Source organism: Mesoplodon densirostris, chromosome 15, assembly GCF_025265405.1.
Source record: "Mesoplodon densirostris isolate mMesDen1 chromosome 15, mMesDen1 primary haplotype, whole genome shotgun sequence".
NCBI classification, from domain to species: Eukaryota; Metazoa; Chordata; class Mammalia; order Artiodactyla; family Ziphiidae; genus Mesoplodon; species Mesoplodon densirostris.
In genome coordinates this window covers 7466169-7486613 of record NC_082675.1, presented here as the reverse complement: position 1 = coordinate 7486613, position 20445 = coordinate 7466169, and the positions used below count along the sequence as shown (strand labels likewise).

General features: G+C 43.2%; 1 protein-coding gene across 3 annotated transcripts in view; it reads right to left on the bottom strand.

Moving 5' to 3' along the window:
- Positions 1-20445, bottom strand: part of CLIP1 (CAP-Gly domain containing linker protein 1) — a 122098-nt gene that overhangs the window by 58121 nt on the left and 43532 nt on the right. For all 3 annotated transcript variants that reach the window (XM_060118420.1, XM_060118419.1, XM_060118421.1), the window contains exons 4-8: positions 10146-10270; positions 7920-8142; positions 3565-3762; positions 2834-2937; positions 871-931 (exon numbers count right to left, since the gene is read on the bottom strand). In XM_060118420.1, coding sequence (XP_059974403.1) covers positions 871-931; positions 2834-2937; positions 3565-3762; positions 7920-8142; positions 10146-10270 — 711 coding nt within the window. The remainder of the gene's footprint in view (positions 1-870; positions 932-2833; positions 2938-3564; positions 3763-7919; positions 8143-10145; positions 10271-20445) is intronic.

Here is a 20445-nt window from a genome sequence, read left to right as displayed (position 1 = left end):
ATAAAACTGGAAATCAGAATATGTTTCCCTTATTCTTCATTGACTGTAAAGATACATTTACTCCCAAAGAAATCAGAGTTCTTATTTGGAAGGGCTCTTGAAATTGAAGCAGGGTGTGGGCAATCAATAGACTAAAATTGCAACAGTAGCAAAAATGTGTATTCTGAGAACTGCACAGACAAGTGAAACTTTTACTAAAATATTACAGATTAAAGTACCAAAAATCTGCAAATTTGAAAATTTTTAAATTTATATTTGTCATACATCTAGCAGTGGTTTGAAAAGCATCGAAGCCATTTAATTCTGGTGTCTTATTAAAAAACTAATATGAATGACTGTTAAGAGAGAGAAAAACTTGATGCTAAAGGAAAATCTCTGTGAATTTAAAATACGCCATGGAATAAAGAAGTTGAAATAAAATTATTCTTTTTCTGGTAATTACTAGGAAAAAAATCAATTACTGGAACATACATTTATTGTCTATAGGGTTATAAAGGATTTATCCTGCTCAACTGAAAAGCAAAGCTGAGATTGCTCTGAACTATCATGATGAAATAAAAAATGTTCTTTAAAATGCCATTTCTGATCATTGGAGGAAGGTATACAGTCTCACTAAGGACACACTGCCAGATTTATGACTTGATTAACTCCAACTCAAGGTTTTGAATTCTGAAGCATGAGAATAGGGTAGTAAAAATTTTACTCGGCCACCGGAGTTGGGACGGTACAGTGACTGGCTCGAGGGCAGCCACAGCCCACAGGCCGGGGTTCCTGCCACCCCCCTCTGCTGCCTGTTCTGACCACAACGATTTTATCCGTATTTCTGAATACTGTACCCATAAAGGCTTTAGAAAGCTGGTGGGGTTTTACCTCAAGATCGCCCTTAGTAATTGATTCTTCTTCAACCCGGAACTGAAGGTCCTCAACCTTCCTGTGGAATAAAATCAAAACAAAACACCTAAGAAAGTAACTAAGAAACACCTCTGCCTTATCCCAAAATTATATATATATATAATCAATGTCCTGATGAATGTAGCAGATGATGATGGAAAGAAATGCCTTAGAGACATAGAAAATAAAGAAATGCATCTTTAAGCCTCTGGTTTATAAATCTAAGAGCTCTTCTCTACTTGGGAAACTCTAAAGTTTTATCCAGGTATGGATTCCAGAAGGGATGAGGTAGGAGTTGAGAAAAAGCAACTGGTTCCCCAGGTCACAGCCACCAGAAATGGATCTAATCAAGGCAAGCTCTCTTCTCCTCCTCCCCCTCCTCCCAAAATAAAGAAAAAAAAAAAAAAAAAGACAAGATCAGCCTGAAAGGAAAAGGTTTGATTACCACAGAAACAGGTTTGAGAATGGAAATCTATAATTTCTACTTTCCAATAACAGAACATAGGGGAAAGTGGCACAGAAACCAAATCTCTCTTTATACCACCCCTCATCAGGCATTCTAGCGTGAGGTTAGCAGAGATGCTACCCATGCAGAGATCCCCAGGACAACACGAGTACCTGTTCCAAGAGTGGGAGAATAAGGCTGTGAATAATTTGGGAGAGAGGCAATCAAGGATCCTATTTCTTTGCTTCTAAAATGCACATTTCTTTTTCACATTTTAAAATCTCTGATATGGCATGTGGGTTTCAATTAATGCCATCACAAAGTCAATGAAATACACTAGGAAGATCTACAAAATCTGGGTAACACCCACATTGTGAATCTTTACAAAATTGGATGTAAGAGAAGGCAGAAAAGGAGGACAAACCTACATGCAAAAAAAAAAAAATCTTTCAAACTCACTATCATTTCTAACAAAATTAAGAATAAAAAAATTCTACTCAGTTAAGTCAGAAATACAATCATAGGTTAAAGCCCTCAAGCTTACTGGAGAGCTGGGGGACATTTCTACTGCCCAGAAGTCAGCAGAGCAAGAGCCGGTTTAAAAACAGAAGCAAGTGGTACAGATGCCTTGGCCTTCAGAAGGCCCTGGAAGGGTCTGTCACTATGTCTCGTTCACTGGTAGCCATTTTTAGGATGCAAGGAGAACTTCCTGTGTATAGTGCCTCTCTCTCCAGTGGGACAGCCATTTCCCTAGTAAGGCACTGTTATTATCCCCCTGTATCCCCCAGCACAGTAGTGCTCGTGACCATCCTAAGGACCCCTGCATTACATCACTGTGATCAGAAATGACAGGAGATGGCATTAAGTGCAACCGAGGACAAACAACGTCCCACAGCCCAGAGACAGTCAAGTCGTTTCCACGCAGACACTCTTCCCAGAGATCTTGTTCACTCACGGCCCCAAAAGACCTTTTATAAGAATCAAACTTGCTTTCTCTGTCTCACACAGTTTATAAAGCACCTGACTACATCCTGACCTGGATAATTCTCTAATTGAGAGTTTTGGTTTCCTATAAAGGTAGTGAGTTTCCTGAGGTCAGGGCCCCTCTGTCACCCCCCCAGACACAATATGATTTCATTAGATATGCAGAAGGCGTTTCATAAAGACCAGGTAACTGGGCCTAGAAAATCCTTTTTCCAGGAGTGGCTCTAGGTAGAAGCTGGGTTTGAATTAACTGACTCAGGCCATCCTCTAGAGGATGTTTGGCACACAGTAGGTGCTCAATAAATAGTTGCTGAATTAATCAGGGCACATTTAGCTGGTTCCAAACTTCTCAAAAAAGTCAAATCAAAGCAAACCCTCCTCACACAGCACGAGGAGTTCAATCTCCACTGAACACACAGAGAGTCCTTTGGTTCTAAGGGTTTGACGCCAACAAGGCTGTTGATGGGGAAGTTCTCCCGAAGGCTGTTTAAAAGGAGAACAGTTCAGGATCACCTTCTCTCCTCTTCAAGTTGGTTGAGAAGCTCCACCTTCTCCCGGTCAGCAGCTTCCACCATGGCTCGCAGCTGGTCCATCTTGGCCTCCAATTCCAGGACATGCTGCGGAAGGCAAGGGTGTCGGTGAGTGGCCTCCTTCTGACCCAGATGCACACCCAGGGATGCCTCCAAAGAGCTACGGCTAAATGGGACCACTGTGGGTCGGCATTACTCAAAAAACCTTTTCCCATTAAAATGCTTTCTATGATCTCTTATGATAGGTTGTTCTCGGCAGCAGTCCTGGGAACTAGATGATGAAAAACCACATCATTAAAGAAACAGGGGGCAATGTTAAAACAACGCTCATCTTTTTTGAGCTGAAACTCGGACAAAGCATAATCTACCAAACAGGAGCCTTCACCATTGGTAAGGTCCTAGTACACAAGCTCACCCGACACAGACAGGCCAAGAGACCTGGATGTAAAGACCAAAAGAGTGCAGTAGACTCGAGAAGAACAGAACTTCATCTTTATGATGATGCAAACTGGTACCCCAGGGCACAGCTTTCAAACAAGCCCAGCAAAGGCATTTATGCTCCTTTCCAGTGCCCTCGAGACCAGCTCTCCGGCTCCAAGCACCAGGTACACGGTTCAACCTCCTCCCTCAATTCAGAAACCATCACGGTCTCTGCAACAAGATCAGCTTAGAACCTGTCACCATCTCTGCAACAAGGTCAGCGCCAGACTTCACCTGGTCGTGTCCGTCCCGGGCCAGAGCCAGCTCCTGCTCCATCTCCCCGACGTGGCTTGTGGCCTTGGCCACCTCCGCCCGCTCGAGATCCCGTTCAGCCAGCAGCTGCTCGATGTGCTGCTGCTTCTCCTTCAGGGCCTCCTGGAGGGCGGTGGTGCCGGAGATCTTCCTGGCATAACGGGAGGAGGTTTCGGTCAACTGCAAAGGAAAGTTAAAGAAGTGAAGGGCGATGATGCTATCAGGGACGCAAGGAGGGAGCGATGCGTGCAGGCAGGTGTCTCCTCGGCAAAGCAAAAGCACTGCCCCAGGGCTTCCCTGGTGGCGCAGTGGTTGACAGTCTGCCTGCCGATGAGGGGGACACGGGTTCGTGCCCCGGTCCGGGAAGACCCCACATGCCGCGGAGCGGCTGGGCCCGTGAGCCATGGCCGCTGAGCCTGCGCGTCCGGAGCCTGTGCTCCACAATGGGAGGGGCCGCAACAGTGAGAGGCCCGCATACCGCAAAAAAAAAAAAAACCCAAAAAATTAAAAATTAAAAAAAAGCACTGCCCCAGCTCGCAGGCTTGCCGAGGCTTAGGAAAGGCTTTTCAGTTTTCATCGAGGAAACAAGACAGCGTGTGCCTCCTATCTGTCAGTTTCACAAAGAACCCAGCAATGTAAAGAAGCCATGGAACAACCGGGAAGATATTTAGAAGAAGTGGCTCAAAAGCAAAGGTGCCCTGAGCTCGGCTGATGGGGCCGGGTAGGAATCTAAAAAATAGCTCAGAACCCAGGTAACAAGCTTCTCTAGACTCCGTTTCGGCCTGACCTTCATGAATAGTTAGTTATCTTCTTGTTATGACAGTTTGGCCAATCTTTTGATCCTTAGAGTTCGGGATTAGACCTTTTTTTCAACTTCTTAAGCTTCTAAATACCAATACGTGTCCAAGAGGTCACCCTTGGAGTCACAAACCTTCTTTCAATTGATTACGTAGTTGGATCTCTGTCAGGATTTTCTTCATCTTTCTTTCAAAATGAAAGGCAGAGGTGATTTCACCCAGGAATCCAGCCATGAGGACCTGAATCCCAGTCACCAGAAAGACTTATAAAGACAAAAGATTAAAAGGAAACCTGTGGACTTCCCTGGTGGCGCAGTGGTGGAGGGTCCGTCTGCCGATGCAGGGGACACGGGTTCGTGCCCCGGTCCGGGAAGATCCCACATGCCGCGGAGCGGCTGGGCCCGTGAGCCATGGCCGCTGAGCCTGTGTGTCCAGAGCCTGTGCCCCACAACGGGAGAGGCCACAACAGTGAGAGGCCCGCGTACCGCAAATTTAAAAAAAAGGAAACCTGTATGTGCCTTCAAAAGCATGTGTGAGTGGGTGAATGAGTGTGCAAGTACACGTAAGAGAAAGGAGGAAAAAGGGCATGAGAGAAAGAAAGGGGGGGGAGATAAATCTGTGGAGAAAGACAAGCAGGGGAAGGAAGGAGGGAGGAAAAAATGGGGACTGGAGAGGGAACGGGGGAAAACAAGAGGTGAAGGAGAAAGAGTGGTGGCGTGAGGTGTGGAGAAAACGTGTTTCAGCGCCGTCACCTGTTCATCTTTGCTGCTTCACACACCCGATACCTCCTCAAGATGGCTCATCGTCATGTAAAAACACAGAGGACATAACCTTCCGTTAAATGTGCACAGGTAATGTGGGCAAGTTGAGTAACACTCTTCCAAGCTGGGCTCCGGGGGCTGGGAGGCGGTCCAGAAGAGGCCGCGTCCCTTGGCAAGCGCTTGTCCACGGCCATCTACTTGGCAATCACCGGCCCTGGGTCAACGCCGCTTGACTTCAGCCTCTGCAGTCAAAGCCTCGCTTGCTGCTTGAAGGCTCTCCTCGTCCTCCGGCTAGCTGAGCCCCCGGCCCGGACGCAGACCGACAGTGAGGACCTGCTGTCAGTTCAGAGTTAGGCAATTTGACAGCTATGAGAGTACAGTACACCACATTGTCCTTCGCTGTTTCTACGTAGTGAAATTTCTTGAATTATTTAAATATATGGGGGGGAGGGGAATTCCTATTCTCTCTTTTAACCATCTGACCTTGATTTTCCAATTTTACTATGTGGTTATACTTTCTCGTACTGACATTTCTTCCCGAATACACTAAATCTGAGGTTCCCAAACCCCGCGCAGAGGTACACCCCAGGGTACTGCAGCAAACTCACAGGGAGACACAAGGAAACAGGGCGACACGCGTTGGATACCATGCAGACTACTAGCTGGAGGTGATTCACTTTCAACCTTGGATTGTACTACATTCCTTTCCATAACATCATATCTTTCCAAAGCCGGGTTTTGGCTACTGCCAGACCAAAAGCAAGTACTGTGCAAAAACCAATGTGGCACAGGAAGTAAGGGTGGCAGTGTCCAGGAAGAGTACAAGGTCTGACAGGATATGCAGTGCCCAAGAGCATGCAACCTAATACTAATTCATTGTGGTTATTTAAGAATGAATTAAAAATATTTTTTTCCTTTCAATTAATGTGAACTTTTTTTTTATTTTTGAAGAGCTACTAAATTGTTAGGACATAAATATTAAGTTGTTTGGACCTAACTACTTAATAAACAGAACTGTTAGCTATTTCTTTAGGCTGATGGGCACTGTGAAAATATAACTGAGACTCTAAAGGTTCTGTGGAACCAGAAAGGTTGGGCACCTCTGTACTCAATTCTTTCAGAAGATCACTTTGCATTAAGGAATGTTCCCACTTTTTTATATATATACACAAGGGATCACATGGTTGAGATGCATTTTTAAGAAGTCACACTTTCAATTATTCTGTATTTTGGGTATATTCTTTTATGGTGATTTTTGGTTTAGAAACTATAGCCACTCTGTATAAAGAGATACAAAAACAAGCTGTTTTACAAGGCAAGGAGACTCATTTCTCTTTTGCTAGTTTTCTTCAAAAGAAAATGAGGTGAACTAAGAGGAATCAGAACTGTTCTAAAAAGTAAGAGGACCGGTTGGGGGAGCAGGGGGGGCTTGGGCATCTCCAAAGAAACGGACGCTTAATTACAACGTAGTAAAAATTACACAAGAAATAATTCCTAATCCAGAGTAGATACTTCCACGGAATTGTTCCTGGATTAGTAAACTCGATGTCCACTTTAGAGTTTGCTGACCCACTCTGAACAAGGCTTCGTCCAAACAGAGGGGTTTCTTCATCCATTTCACTCAAACATTCAAAAAGTTCTTGACAAGCTTTTCTCATAAGTCCGTTTGTAATTTTTCTGTTGAAGATGCAGACTTTTATATGCAAAATGACATAGTCCAAGCAGGTATTTATTTTACTTGAACATAAGAGGAACAAAGTCCAGAGGAGCATAACCCCTACTTTAAAGAAAGATGCTTCTGCTGTTGCCTTCCCTGCCCAAGGTCAATGGAGAGAAGGCAAAACGAGATCAAGGGCCAGCAGCCTTACTGCCCGATCATGATACTTCACATTCTAACTCCTGTCTGTAGTTCATTGTCATAAAGCAGAGATCCTGAATTCAGTCTGGAGTACAACCTCATACTACCATTTCAAATTTAAACAGTATTTGCCTCACTTCAAGTGAATAAACTAAAGGGCGGGGGGTGGGAAGGGGTGAAGCCAAAAAAGTCATTGCTTTGACGCTAAAAAAAAGCATGACATTAACAAACAGAATGAGATGCTGCCTATTTTGATTCTGATGATTTTCTCTTGCTGATCTAAATGGGAAAGAGAGGGAGAAAGTAAGAGGGAGTCGGGGAAGGGGGCAATGGAGACAAAACAAAACATGGCTTTTCCTAGCATCCTTTCAAGTTCCCTAAGCTCCCCTCTGCATCCTCTGGCCTGAGTCAGGAACGCTCCACACACTAACTGCTTTCAGTGGGTTAGACTGTACGAACATAATACTAAAATTCTAAGAACATGCCTTTTCTCAAACGACTGTAGTTCCTAAAATTGTTTGATGTCAAAGAGAAAGAGACCCAGGTCCTTGAGGAAAAGGATCCCTCCAATTTTCCTGTCCTTCTGATGCCAAAATAATTTCAGAATACTCCATCATCCTATACATTAGACTAAGTCATAGTTACTACAGATTCACCAAGAACTGTGATATCTTAAAGTCTAAGGAACCTGAAAAGGGCTGTTAAAAAAATTCTTTATTTCAAACGTGTATTCTTGCTAGAGGTTTTTGTTTTGTTTTGTTGCAAAATTTGTAAGGACTTTCACAAGCGACAGAGAACATTTAGTACAAGGGCAAGGGGAGACTTAACATCTCCTAAAGCAAAGCAGGCACACCGACGGGGCGGGGGGGCATTTACAGTGCCTGGGGCGCAGAGACACCCAGCGGGAGAAGGGAGGCTTACCAATCCCGTCCGACTGGGCTTGCTGCTCACAGAGGAGGCCACAGAACTCATGGAGCTGAGAGAAGAGGCGGAAGGGCTGCGCGTCAGGCTGGCGGGCGTGGCCGCCATCACCCGCCTCACTGCAGCGGCCTTGGCTTTGGCTGGTGTGGTGGAAGGGAAGCCGATCCTGGTCACTTTGTGGACAGGAGCAAACAGGCCATATTTGGGTTGACACTGAAAATACCTTTAGGGGACAACAACAGGAACAGTAATGAGAAGCAACTTAATTACAAGAAATAACAACTATAACCAAAAAGCTCTCCTGACTCATAACTCGTGACTGGTTTGCTATGAACTTTACCAACCAGCTGGGGTGGTGCACCAGCCCTTGGCACTCACTGGTGTGCAAGCTGATAAATAACCACGATAATAGTTTTTTTTTTAATTTATTATTTTTAAAATTATTTATTTATTTTTGGCAGCAGTGGGTCTTTGTTGCTGCGCACGGGCTTTCTCTAGTTGTGGTGAGCAGGGGCTACTCTTCGTTGTGGTGCACAGGGCCTCATTGCGGTGGCTTCTCTTGTTGCAGAGCACGGGCTCTAGGCATGCGGGCTTCAGTAGTTGTGGCTCGCCAGCTCTAGAGCGCAGGCTCAGTAGTTGTGGCACACGGGCTTAGTTGCTCTGCAGCATGTGGGGTCTTCCTGGACCAGGGCTCGAACCTGTGTCCCCTGCATTGGCAGGCGGATTCTTAACCACCGCACCACCAGGGAAGGCCCATAATAATGTTTTAGAAAACACACTAGGAAATAACAGTATGATGCACAGAGATGGAATCACTCATCTGTTACTAAGATTTTACGCAAAGAGGTCTTTCTACTATCTGATAAATACACAGCACAGGCGTGATCTCACTTAATAAAACCTTGCCAAACAAAGGGCAAGAGAAATCAAACAAGCACCTAACTCTGGCAGATTCACTCAAGTAAAGGTGGAGTAGTATCAACTGGTACTGACACTTGGAGATCTCACGACTCTAGTGAATTAGAACATCTTAATACGAAGGATATCAATGATATGGTTTCATAATCGTTGCAGCACCAAGAGATTTTTTTTAATCTCCTCGCGGCATTATTATGGTAGTTGGTACATAAGCCCTATACGCTTATAATCAGTCTGTAAACATTTCGTAAGTAAAATGTTAACTACAGCACTTTATACTACGAACAATAATGCATCAGAGACCACAACTGTGCCCAAGGCCTTCAAAGCATCTGAGGCGTGGGAAACGCCTCTTGCATTCACCTGCATGACTTAACTCCCACCCCAACCCTGGGAGGTGAGAGTGGGGTTAGCCTCACAGGGGAATAGGTGTGCCTGCCGTCCGTCCTCCTGCCACAGGATGGAATCCTTGTCACCAGATATAAAGACACATTCTGCGTTCTCGTCCTAACAGAAGCAGCTTCCTTCTCCTCACTCCGCCTACCCTCCAACGCCCAGAAACTCATTCAGACGTTGACTGCTATCAAAGGGAGAGCAGCCAAGAGGATGACATAGTATTTCCTTTCTATTTTGAAAAATAAAATGAAAACACTATAGATGACACTATAATTGTAGAAACATGTCATTACACACTTGTCTAAATCCATAGAATGTATACCAAGAATAAACTGTAATATAAACTACAGACTTTGGGGGATAATGATGTGTCCATACAGGTTCATCAGCTGTAATAAATGGACCACTTGCGTGCAGGATGTTGATAATGGGGGAGGCTGTGCATGTGTGGGGCAGGGGGTAGAGGAGGGCTATCTCTGTACCTTCCTCTCAATTCCGCTGTGAACCTAAAACTACTCTAAAAAAACAAAAAAGCCTTAAAAATAAATAGATAGGGCTTCCCTGGTGGTGCAGTGGCTAAGGATCCACTAGGAAAGCCTGTGCACAGCAACGAAGACCCAACACAGCCAAAAATAAATAAAATTAATAAATTTTTAAAATAAAATAAACAAATAGGTAAATAAACCAAATGCTTGCTCAGAATCTACTCAGACGCGTTGCACATATTACTAAATCAGACAGTCAAAAGAAAGGCTCTGATTCTAGTGGGGGGAAAAACCGGTAGATGAGTCTTAGGAAATAAAAGTGCAGCTCTTCAAAACACTCACGTCCATTTTATTACACACGGTTGGTGGGATCGGCTTGAGCACCTTTACATGCAAGAGGGAGACGAGATGCCAACTGCAAACAAACCTTGTGCCAGCGACAGCCCCGTCGTTCTTCCCAAGAGGCTCATCCAACTCCACACCACACCACTCCCCCTTGGCGAAGTCCGTCTCCCCGAGAAACCGGACGACGCCAGCCTTCGTGCCACCAACCTGGAAGAAGAGGACGTTAAAAGGAAGAGATGAACATAATTACAATCTCACAGCTTAATCCTTTGCAGTTGCGGCCAATACTGTGTTCCATCATTTCTCCAAGCAGCTCTTCTCTTAACCTCCTCTCCAACTCTTCAAAGAGTTCTCTCCAAAGGTTAGCAAAGTTCACCTGGGTGACTTCAGTCGCCAGAGTGATCTGATACCTGATACAGTCCAATAATGAAGTCGCCTAGGTGATGTGCAGTCATCAACATTTAGTCGAATTAAAAAAATACCTTATTACTCCAGAGGGAGGTTTCGGCTTCAAAATAAATATTTGCTACAAAAATAAAACCCCTACGTCATTAAAGAAAAACAAAATTCATGCATAATCCACTGTAACAACTGCTGTGTTTATGTTCCCAAACTTCCTTTACATCATTATCCAGGTAAAGCAATAACACATACATGTTAAAGACAAATATTCACACATCCACACACATGAAATGTAAATTCTTTAAAATATTTAAAATATTGGTATTTTCCACTGTGAGGCTCTCCATTTCTTCACAACTATTAAAATGACTGTTCTTCACATTTTACGTGAACTGTTCAAAGCTGTGAATCTTTTTAAATGTCTCTTTGCCCCAGCTGTTGTTTGACATAACATGCAAACATTAATTATTTCCAAAATTATCCCACCAGCATTTATTATTTCTTCCTTTGCCATTATTTTTCTTTTTCAAATACTCATTTTATCATATTCTCTCTCACATGCACGTAGAACAGATCTGAGTCTTTTTACAGTTTCAAAAGTTCAATGTCTGTGCTATTGCCATGGCATTTTGATTACTGCTACTTCACAACCTGCATGATATTTCCTGGTGCTGGTTTCCCTTACTACTATTATTCTTCAGAATACTGATTTTCTTACTTTTAGCTAAGCTTCTTTTTTCTTTTTTTAAAATTTTTTGGCTGAGCCTCATGGCTCGCGGGGTCTTAGTTCCCCAACCAGGGCTCGAACCTGGGCCCCAGCAGTGAAAGCACAGAGTCCTAACCACTGGACCACCAGGGAATTCCCTGTTTTTTCTTAATTAAAAAAAATTCCCCAATTATACAAGAGGCGAGTCGCCGCAGGCAATTAAGAACATTACGAACAAAAAATAAATGTTATTCCTGTAATCTCAACACCCAGGGACACTCACTGCTGACATTTTGGTTCATTTTCCCTGCTATTTTATGGCAGCTGTTTAATATCCACAGTACAGATGTATCACAATATGTACTTTACTCATTTTTCGTTTGGGATGTTCACCTTTTTCTTACTGATTATAAAGGTAACTCTTTATAATGAATTAATTCTTGAATAGCCAATACATTCTCATGGTTCAAAAACTTTTAAATATAAGTATGTATCCAGGGAAAAGCCTCTCTTACTAAACTCCTGTCCCTAACTATCCCACCTTCCCCATCACAGGTAGCCACCGCTATTGATATAGAGTGTATCCTCCTCGCAGCATTTCTTTATGCATATAAAAGCAAATGTTGGGGCTTCCCTGGTAGCACAGTGGTTAAGAATCCGCCTGCCCATGCAGGGGACACGGGTTCGAGCCCTGGTCCGGGAAGATCCCACATGCCGCGGAGCAACTAAGCCCGTGCGCCACAACTACTGAGCCTGCACTCTAGAGCCCGCGAGCCACAAGTACTGAGCCCGTGTGCCACAACTACTGAGCCTGCGCTCTAGAGCCCGTGAGGCACAACTACTGAGCCCACATGCCACAATTACTGAGCCCGCGCACCTAGAGCCCGTGCTCCACAACAAGAGAAGCCACCACAATGAGCAGCCCGCGCACCGCAATAAAGAGTAGCCCCCGGGCCTCCCTGGTGGCGCAAGTGGTTGAGAGTCCGCCTGCCGATGCAGGGGATACGGGTTCGTGCCCCGGTCTGGGAGGATCCCATATGCCGCGGAGCGGCTGGGCCCGTGAGCCATGGCCGCTGAGCCTGCGCGTCCGGAGCCTGCGCGTCCGGAGCCTGTGCTCCGCAACGGGGGAGGCCACAACAGTGAGAGGCCCGCGTACCGCAAAAAAAAAAAAAAAAAAAAAAAGAGTAGCCCCCGCTCGCCGCAACTAGAGGAAGTCCACACGCAGCAACGAAGACCCAACGCAGCCAAAAATTAATAAGTAATTTTTTTAAAAAAAGGAAATGTTAATTCATATTTTTACTCCTCCCTTTCATTTTTACATACAAAAAATGAGTTGTCTTGTACCTGTACTACATGAGCTGTCCTGCACCTCACTTTATTCCACATCAAGACACAGAGAACGTCCTCCTTGTGTTTACAATTGCACGTCATTCCACTGTACGGATTCACTCCAGTTTATTAAATCAGCCCCCACTGGGAAACATTTAGGTTATGTAGGTTTACTGATTTAATAAATTTAAAAATCATTTTGGTTAATTAAAAAAAAAAGTTCAATGGGATTGTGTTAAATGTAGATTTACCTTGGGAAGGTAACTTATTTTATTGATCTTCACAAGGAACCAGCTTTTCAGTTTTTCCTTTTTGCTTTTAATGTTCTCTATTTTATTTAATTCACTTTTTATCTCACTATTTCCTTTTTTCCCACTTCCTTGTGGTTTATTACTCTTTCCTTCCTAACTTCTTAAGACCAATACTAATTTGCTTTTTAATACCAAAGCTATTTTGTTTTAATTTTTCTCTGAATATAGTTTTCTATGAGTTTGGTATGATACACATTTTTTTCCAGCTCTATTTAAGCTTTGTTGAAGATGGAAAATTTTAAGTCTCAAAGCTAGATACTTTTTCTCTGGAAGACACACTCTTTGTGAAATTGATTTAAGGAACCAAAGCAGTTAGAGTTTAAGGTACTCTAGACAGGAGAGCATGTGAAGGGTGACAGAGGGCATGCAGTCCCCGGACAGTTCAGAAACATCCTGGTGTCATGACAGGTGTCACTGAGGAAAGATGGAGTTGGAGGCTGGAGAAAACTCCACGCAGGAACCGTTGTGTCCAGCACCGCAATCCACAGTGCACAGCAGGAGACACTCAACAAACATTTGCTGAAGAAATGAAAGGTGACCTTCTCCGCAGGGAACTACACAGAAAAGGCCATTTTTCCATGTAAACCAACAAAAGGAAAAGGATATCCAGTGGCTGAGGCTGAATTTGATGGCTCAGAAGAGAGCAAAGGAAGAAATATGCTAACACAGACTAAGTAAGCATGGGCTCCAAGTTGGACAAATTCAAATGCCAGCTCTGTCTATGAATTAGTCAAGCTGCTTAGTTTCTAAATCTTAGCTTCGGAACTTCCCTGGTGGTCCAGTGGTTAAGAATCTGCCTTTCAACGCAGGGGACGCAGGTTCGATCCCTGGTCGGGGAATTAAGATCCCACATGCCGCAGGGCAACTAAGCCTGCGTGCCACAACTAGAAAGAAGCCCTTGCGCCACAACAAAGAGCCTACGTGCTGCAGCTAAGATCCAATGCAGCCATAAATCAATCAATCAATCTTACCTTCCTCATAAGTAAAATGGCAATAATTATAGGATTGCTGTGAAGATTAAATAAAATAATCCACATAAAACTGTTTAGTCAGTGTCTGACAGATAGTGTGAGAGTCTGCTATATGTTAGCAGCCAGTGTGTCCATGCTAAGGAAAGTACTAGTTCTAGATCTGGCAAATTGGACTTTTTAGCACTCTTATTGGTAACCATGGAATGTATGAATAGTAACCTATATAAAATTGGCCTCTGTTTTCTCTGTCCTCTCACACACCTTTCAGAGCAGCAGACTAAGCAGCATCACATGAGGAGAACACAGCACATTAGTTAAAGATGATGTAATCTTTCCAGATAATCTGTTGAATTCTTTGGGGGTGAGTCTAAGTTACTGTTATGACAATTGTTTTTCCAAGAGGCGTCTAACAGGCTGTGGGCAGTAAATTCTCCAAACAAACCATGGCTTCACTCAGATCAGAAGCTTTATAACAAATTACCACACACAGATCAGCAACTTTTTCTCTAAATGCAGGTAACAGAACATACATCTACTTCGAAAAAAAAAAAAAAGCCATAAAGTTTGTTTCAAATGGATGATTACTAGTTCCTAGAATGGGCAGTTTTCTTATACTTTTTCTCTCACCTAACTTGAAATTCTTGACTCCTATGACAGATAACATGCTTTCCTTTCCCCTGTGAAAGATCCTAAGTAATTATTCAAAATATCTTTAACACAGACAGAAGGTCACATCCAAAATCACTCACTTTTCTACTTAATCATTTTACAGTCAAATTTTTTTCTAAGCATTTAAACATCATTTTATAAAGTTAAGTTTTACTTCTCATGTGTTCCAGAGAACCCAACGTTATTACAGTATGTGCACTTACATTAAGTATAAGCCACAATTTTCAAACCTATGTTTTATGGGCAGATAACAGGATTTTTAAAAATATTTATTTACTTATTATTCATTTGGTTGCACTGGATCTTAGTTGTGGCAGGTGGGCTCCTTAGTTGCAGCAGGTGGGCTCCTTGGTTGTAGCTTGCTGGCTCCTTAGCTGTGGCATGGGAACTCTTAGTAGCGGCATGCATATGGGATCTAGTTCCCTGACCAGGGATCGAACCCAGGCCCCCTGCACTGGGAGCACAGAGTCTTAACCACTACACTACCAGGGAAGTCCCAGATATCAAGATTATTAAAGATTAAACATTTTACAACATTGAAACAAACAAACAAAAAGGATCCCTGAGGCAAACACAAGTAACTACCATTCATTCAGAATATATACATATAACTCATAACACTGTGGTCAACCTAAGTCAAAATGAGAAGTCACTACTGAAGACCAAATTAATTTAAACTAGAAACTCAGCTAAAGGAAAACCTAGCTGTGCTCAGGCTTTAGCAAATCTCAGGTTTTTCAGTTCTCATTCATTCATTCGATATATATTCCCTGAGTGCTTGGGCCCTGAGGATACAAATATAAACAGAATACAGTGTTGGCCACTGACAGAAAAATTCAAGCAAATATTTCTAGTGAAAAGTGATAAGCACTTTAAGAGGTTTCTGCAAAATGCTGTGGGAACAGAGACAAACACCCTTCTTGTAAACTCTTCTGAAAAGTAAGAACACTGATACATTCTGCTGGGGACTTCCCTGGTGGTCCAATGGCTAAGACTTCACGCTCCCAATGCAGGGGGCCCGGGTTCCATCCCTGGTCAGGGAACTAGATCCCACAGGTCACAACTAAGAGCCCGTGTGCCACAACTAAGGACTCCATGTGCTACAACTAAAAAAGATCCTGTGTGCTGCAACTAAGACCTGGCGCAGCCAAATAAATAAATATTAAAAAAGGAAACATTCTGCTGGGCTGATGAATGGGTCCACAAACAGGAAACAGGAAACCTTTCATCCTCTCTCAACTCTCCCATCTATTCATCAAATCTCAAACAGGCCATTTAACCTCACTGTGCCTCAATTTATAAAGCTATAAAATGTCCAGTGGGTGGTAAGGAGGGACTGTTCCACAGGGATTTTGTGAGCAACTGAATTTTGTGAGGTGGCTTCTTATCTGCCATATTGTAGGTTAAGCAGCTTAATTTAAAAAGATAACTATGGCTAATTGGTATTTACCGATACAAATTCAGCCCTGACTTAAAACTTAATCACCCGTGAGATGATGATGTCCATATTTTATATTACCTCAACTAGAGAGCAATCCAGCTTAGGGCAGCTCCACTGGGCAGCTCCTGCAAGAAAGGTGAGATCCGCCCGGCCCGGTTTTTATCCACTGGTCCTAAGTGCATCCCTTGTCACACTTTACAGTGTTACTCCTCCTCTTTAAGGGTATAATGTGACAACAGTATTTAAAACCCTCTGATTCTTTTGACAATATTTTATGAATACCTACTGTGTGCCAGGCACTGTTCTAAGTGCTGGGGAAAAGACGGTGAATGAGACAGAAAGTTTCCAGACTCTCATGGAGCCTAAATTCTGGTCAGAGGGAGATGGGCAATGAACAAATAAATAAATGAAAAGATCATTTTAAATACATAGAGGGGGACTTCCCTGGTGGTGCAGTGGTTAAGAATGTTAAGTGGTTAAGAACCTGGACACAGGTTCGAGCCTTAGTCCGGGAAGATCCCACATGCTGTGGAGCAACTAAGCCCGTGAGCCACAACTACTGAGCCTGTGCACCACATCTACTAAAGCCTGTGCGCCTAGAGCCCGTGCTCTGCAACAAGAGAAGCCACCACATGAGAAGCCCACGCACCGCAAAAAAGAGTAGCCCCCGCCCGCCGCAACTAGAGAAAGCCCGCCCGCAGCAACGAAGACCCAACGCAGCCAACAATTAATTAATTAATTAAACTAGTGCTATTAAAAGACCCAACACAGCCATAAAAGAAAAATAAACAAATAATAAATAAATCTTTTAAAAAATCCATTTGTAACTGTTTAAACATTTAATAGGAACCAAAAAAAAAGAACCCCTACTGTCCCTGAGGTTGATAAAAGAGCAGAATATTTAATTGCCAGAGTCACACTCTTTTAAAGCACTGAGATCAAAAAGTACCCCACTTGACCAAAACGGTATTAGCAAAGTTTGCTTTTCTAATCTATATGTTTCAGAAGCTACAAAGAGTCTCAGCCTCAAGATATTTTTGTAATTATGCTTAAAGAATTCACAGAAGCAGTATTAAAAGTTAGAAGATGTGATCTAGCAACAGACATTTCAACATTAGACTCTGGCCCGGGCAGTGGTCCAACTTTCCTCTCTTCAAGTCCCAAAGCTAGACAGCATAAGCTGCCTCCTCAACCCAGAAACTCCTAAGCCCCAAGAGCCTACACAAAGTCCTCAAGGCAGAGATACCAGCTTTGACGTGTTTGGTGTAAAGGTACTGGCTTAGGTTTGCAAAAAGAACCTAATGTCACACTGATCAGCCAGTGCCCAGGTACTGAGCCCCGTAGAAAACCCCCAGCACTGTGAAAACAGCACTGGTGTAGGCAGACCGGGCACCACCACACAGGAGAACAGCATGATGAGATCCACATGTCAGGGGCGTCACTCCATAATTGTGTGAAGACCAGAACCGAGGAGAGACGGGGCTAGCAGCATGGACAGCAGTCTGGGGGTCCATGTGAAGAGGATCGTGGCTTAATTCAAGGCAGCGCAGGACAATGGGGCTGGAGAGAGGAGGATGGATAGTAAAACCAAAGACCTGAAGTCCAACGGCAGGTGGATGAGTTTATGCATTCCCAAGCCTCAGAAGTGACAATGGCAAAAGCACACGAATCCTACCCTCTCACAGCTGAAAGCAACGAGCAGGAAGAGGAGCCCCGCTGTCAACTATGAACTAAGAAGTGGCTCTACTGAACCCGGCTGTGCACAGACAGGAGGAAGCTGCCGAATCTAGCTTCTCGTCAACAGTGAGATTCTCTGCGCTCCTTCCAGACAACCCTACAAGGCTATGCTGAGTAAGATTTAAGGCTTATGGAAATTGAAAATGAAAAAAAAAAAAAAGAAGAAAACTAAAATCAGAAAAAATGATTCAAATCCTCAGCAATCCTCACTGTAAAGGAATTAGGCTAAGACTGTGGTGCTGGAAAAGATCTCAACATTCAGCCAAGGTGTCCAGAGAGAGTTAACATAATGTGAACATCTGGAGTCTTCTCAACCTTGGGCCATACAAAATAACAGATCCTTCTACTAACAACTACTCTATCAGCAATCAAGGGAAGGAGAGGGCGCTGTGTAAAGAACAGCTTCCCTAGAGCTCAAACGCCCCACCCAAAAAGAGCCCAAGAACCCCCAGGTAGATGATGAACAAACGTCCAATATAAGTGCAATATCACAATCAGACTTGTAGATTTGGGGGTTATAAGTCACTGGTAAGAAGACTGAGAAAAATAGAAGAAATCAAATTATAACAAAGGGCATACTTGTACACACTTTGTGGGAACATAAAATGCTAATGGCTTTTTGGACTGTACTTTGGCAATATTTATTATGATTTAAAATATTTTTATATTCTTTGACTCAGAAATTTCATTTCTAGGGAAAAAAGGCAGGGAGCAATCTAAATGTCTATGATTAAATTAGGTGCCCCAAACAGTGTGATATCAAACAGCAGCTTATTATTTTAAATGAAGAGTTGTATTTACTAGCACAGAAATGCCCCAAATCTATCAAAGTATACTGTAAAATGGTGTGTATATAATATGACCCCACTATATGTGTGTTTTAAATTTACATGTTATAATAAGTCTCACAAATAATGCTGAACAAATGAAGACACACAGAAAAGTACATACTAAATGAACTGTAGTTATTTAGACTCAAACACAAGCCAAATAACTTATAAATAAGAGTTTTTTTAAAATCTCAGGAAGATGTTTTTCCCTTTCACAGTATCCAAAAGACCTACAGATTTACACTATAGGATTCTTAGTTTAAGAGCCCTGCGAGCAGCTTGTAGAAAGATAAAGCTTGTCGCTTTAAAAACAAAAGCCTAAAAAGTCTCCTTCTCATACTTGGTTGTAAGCTAAGAATTCAGCATAGAACATACAGTACCGGACATGGAGACAACCATGTTAAACAGAACGGCTGGAAGTCAGTCAAGTTCTCCAGAACCTGACATCACATCCCTGAAATAGCGCCTACACCCGAAAATGCAGCAAGACCAGCTCAAAAACATTCCAAGTTATTGGTCATCCCAGGGATCCCCAGTCTGGAAAGAGGTGAGCCTGAGAGTCAGCTGGACCGCAGCATCAGCCCAAAGCAGCTCATGTCACAAGGCAGATGAAAGCAATCTTCAACTAAGGAGATGAAAGCAATCTTCAACTAAGGAGATCTGTGGAATATCTGTGGACAAATGGGAAAACAGAGGGGCCAGAGGGAGATGGGAAGGAGGCAGGTGGGTTTGTTACAAGCAGCTCCAACTGACCCTCCTTGACCCAGCACATCTACCCCACTGAGGACCACGAGCGTGGAGTGGGGCGAGGACAGGCTTCCCCAGGCCCTGACTGCCTCCCCCAAGATGGGAGCGCCCAATACAGTCATAGCTCAGGAGCTCCCACCTGGATCTTCAAGAGGTCATTGAACTAAACCTCACACCTGACGCAGAAATCCGCTTTCCTGCTCTTCCCGCGATGAGAGCCAGAACTGGAGAGAACTGCGTGGAGAAGGCGCCAAGTGGAAGGAGCCACGAGGGCACTGGGGGCGGGACTGGGAATATTCTATACCGCTCCCCACATAACAGTGACCTAACGAACTTAGTTCTATTGGAATTTTTTTACTGAAGCCTAACTGACTTACACTGTCACATTAGTTCAGGAGTGCAACGTGGGGACCTGATACTCTCATGTGTTACAAAATGATCACCAGGAAAATTCTAGTAACTGTCTATCACCATACAAAGTTATTACAATATTATTGACTACCTTCCCTATGCTGTACATGACATCCCTGTGATTTACTTATTTTGTAACTGGAGGTTTGTACCTCTTAATCCCCTTCACCTAATTCGCCGGCTCCCCCCATCCCCCTCTGGCAGAACCAGTTTGTTTGCTGTATCCATGAATGAGTCTGTTTCTGTTTCATTGTATGGGTTGGTTTGTTTCATTTTTTTAGATTCCACATATACAAGGAAAATCATGATATTTGTCTTTCCTCTGACTTATTTCACTTAGCATAATACCCTCTAGGTCCATCCATGTTGTTGCCAGTGGCAAGATTTCATTCTTTGTTATGGCTGAGTAATATTCCATTGTATATATATACCACATCTTTATCCACTCATCCACTGATGCACATTTAGGTTGCCAACAGAAGTTTTCTTTAATTAGGAGAATTCCAATCAAGTATTTCAGATTTCTAAATCTAATTCTCTTTATACATGAATTTTGAAGTAAAAATGTTTTACATTCCTAAATCAAAGATTTCTATTAAACAAGGCAGCACATTAAAGTAGAAAAAACATATTAACTGGGAACAAGAGGCCATAATGATATGTATACACGTACATCACATATGACCTGAGGCAAGTTGCATTTCTTCTCTGGGCTTCAGTACTCTAAGCAAAAAGAGGCATTTGTTGATCTCAAAAGAGCCTTTCCAGATCTAAAATACTGTGATTCTAAGGTACTCCTTTAATTTCTCCTAGAAATACTAACCAAAA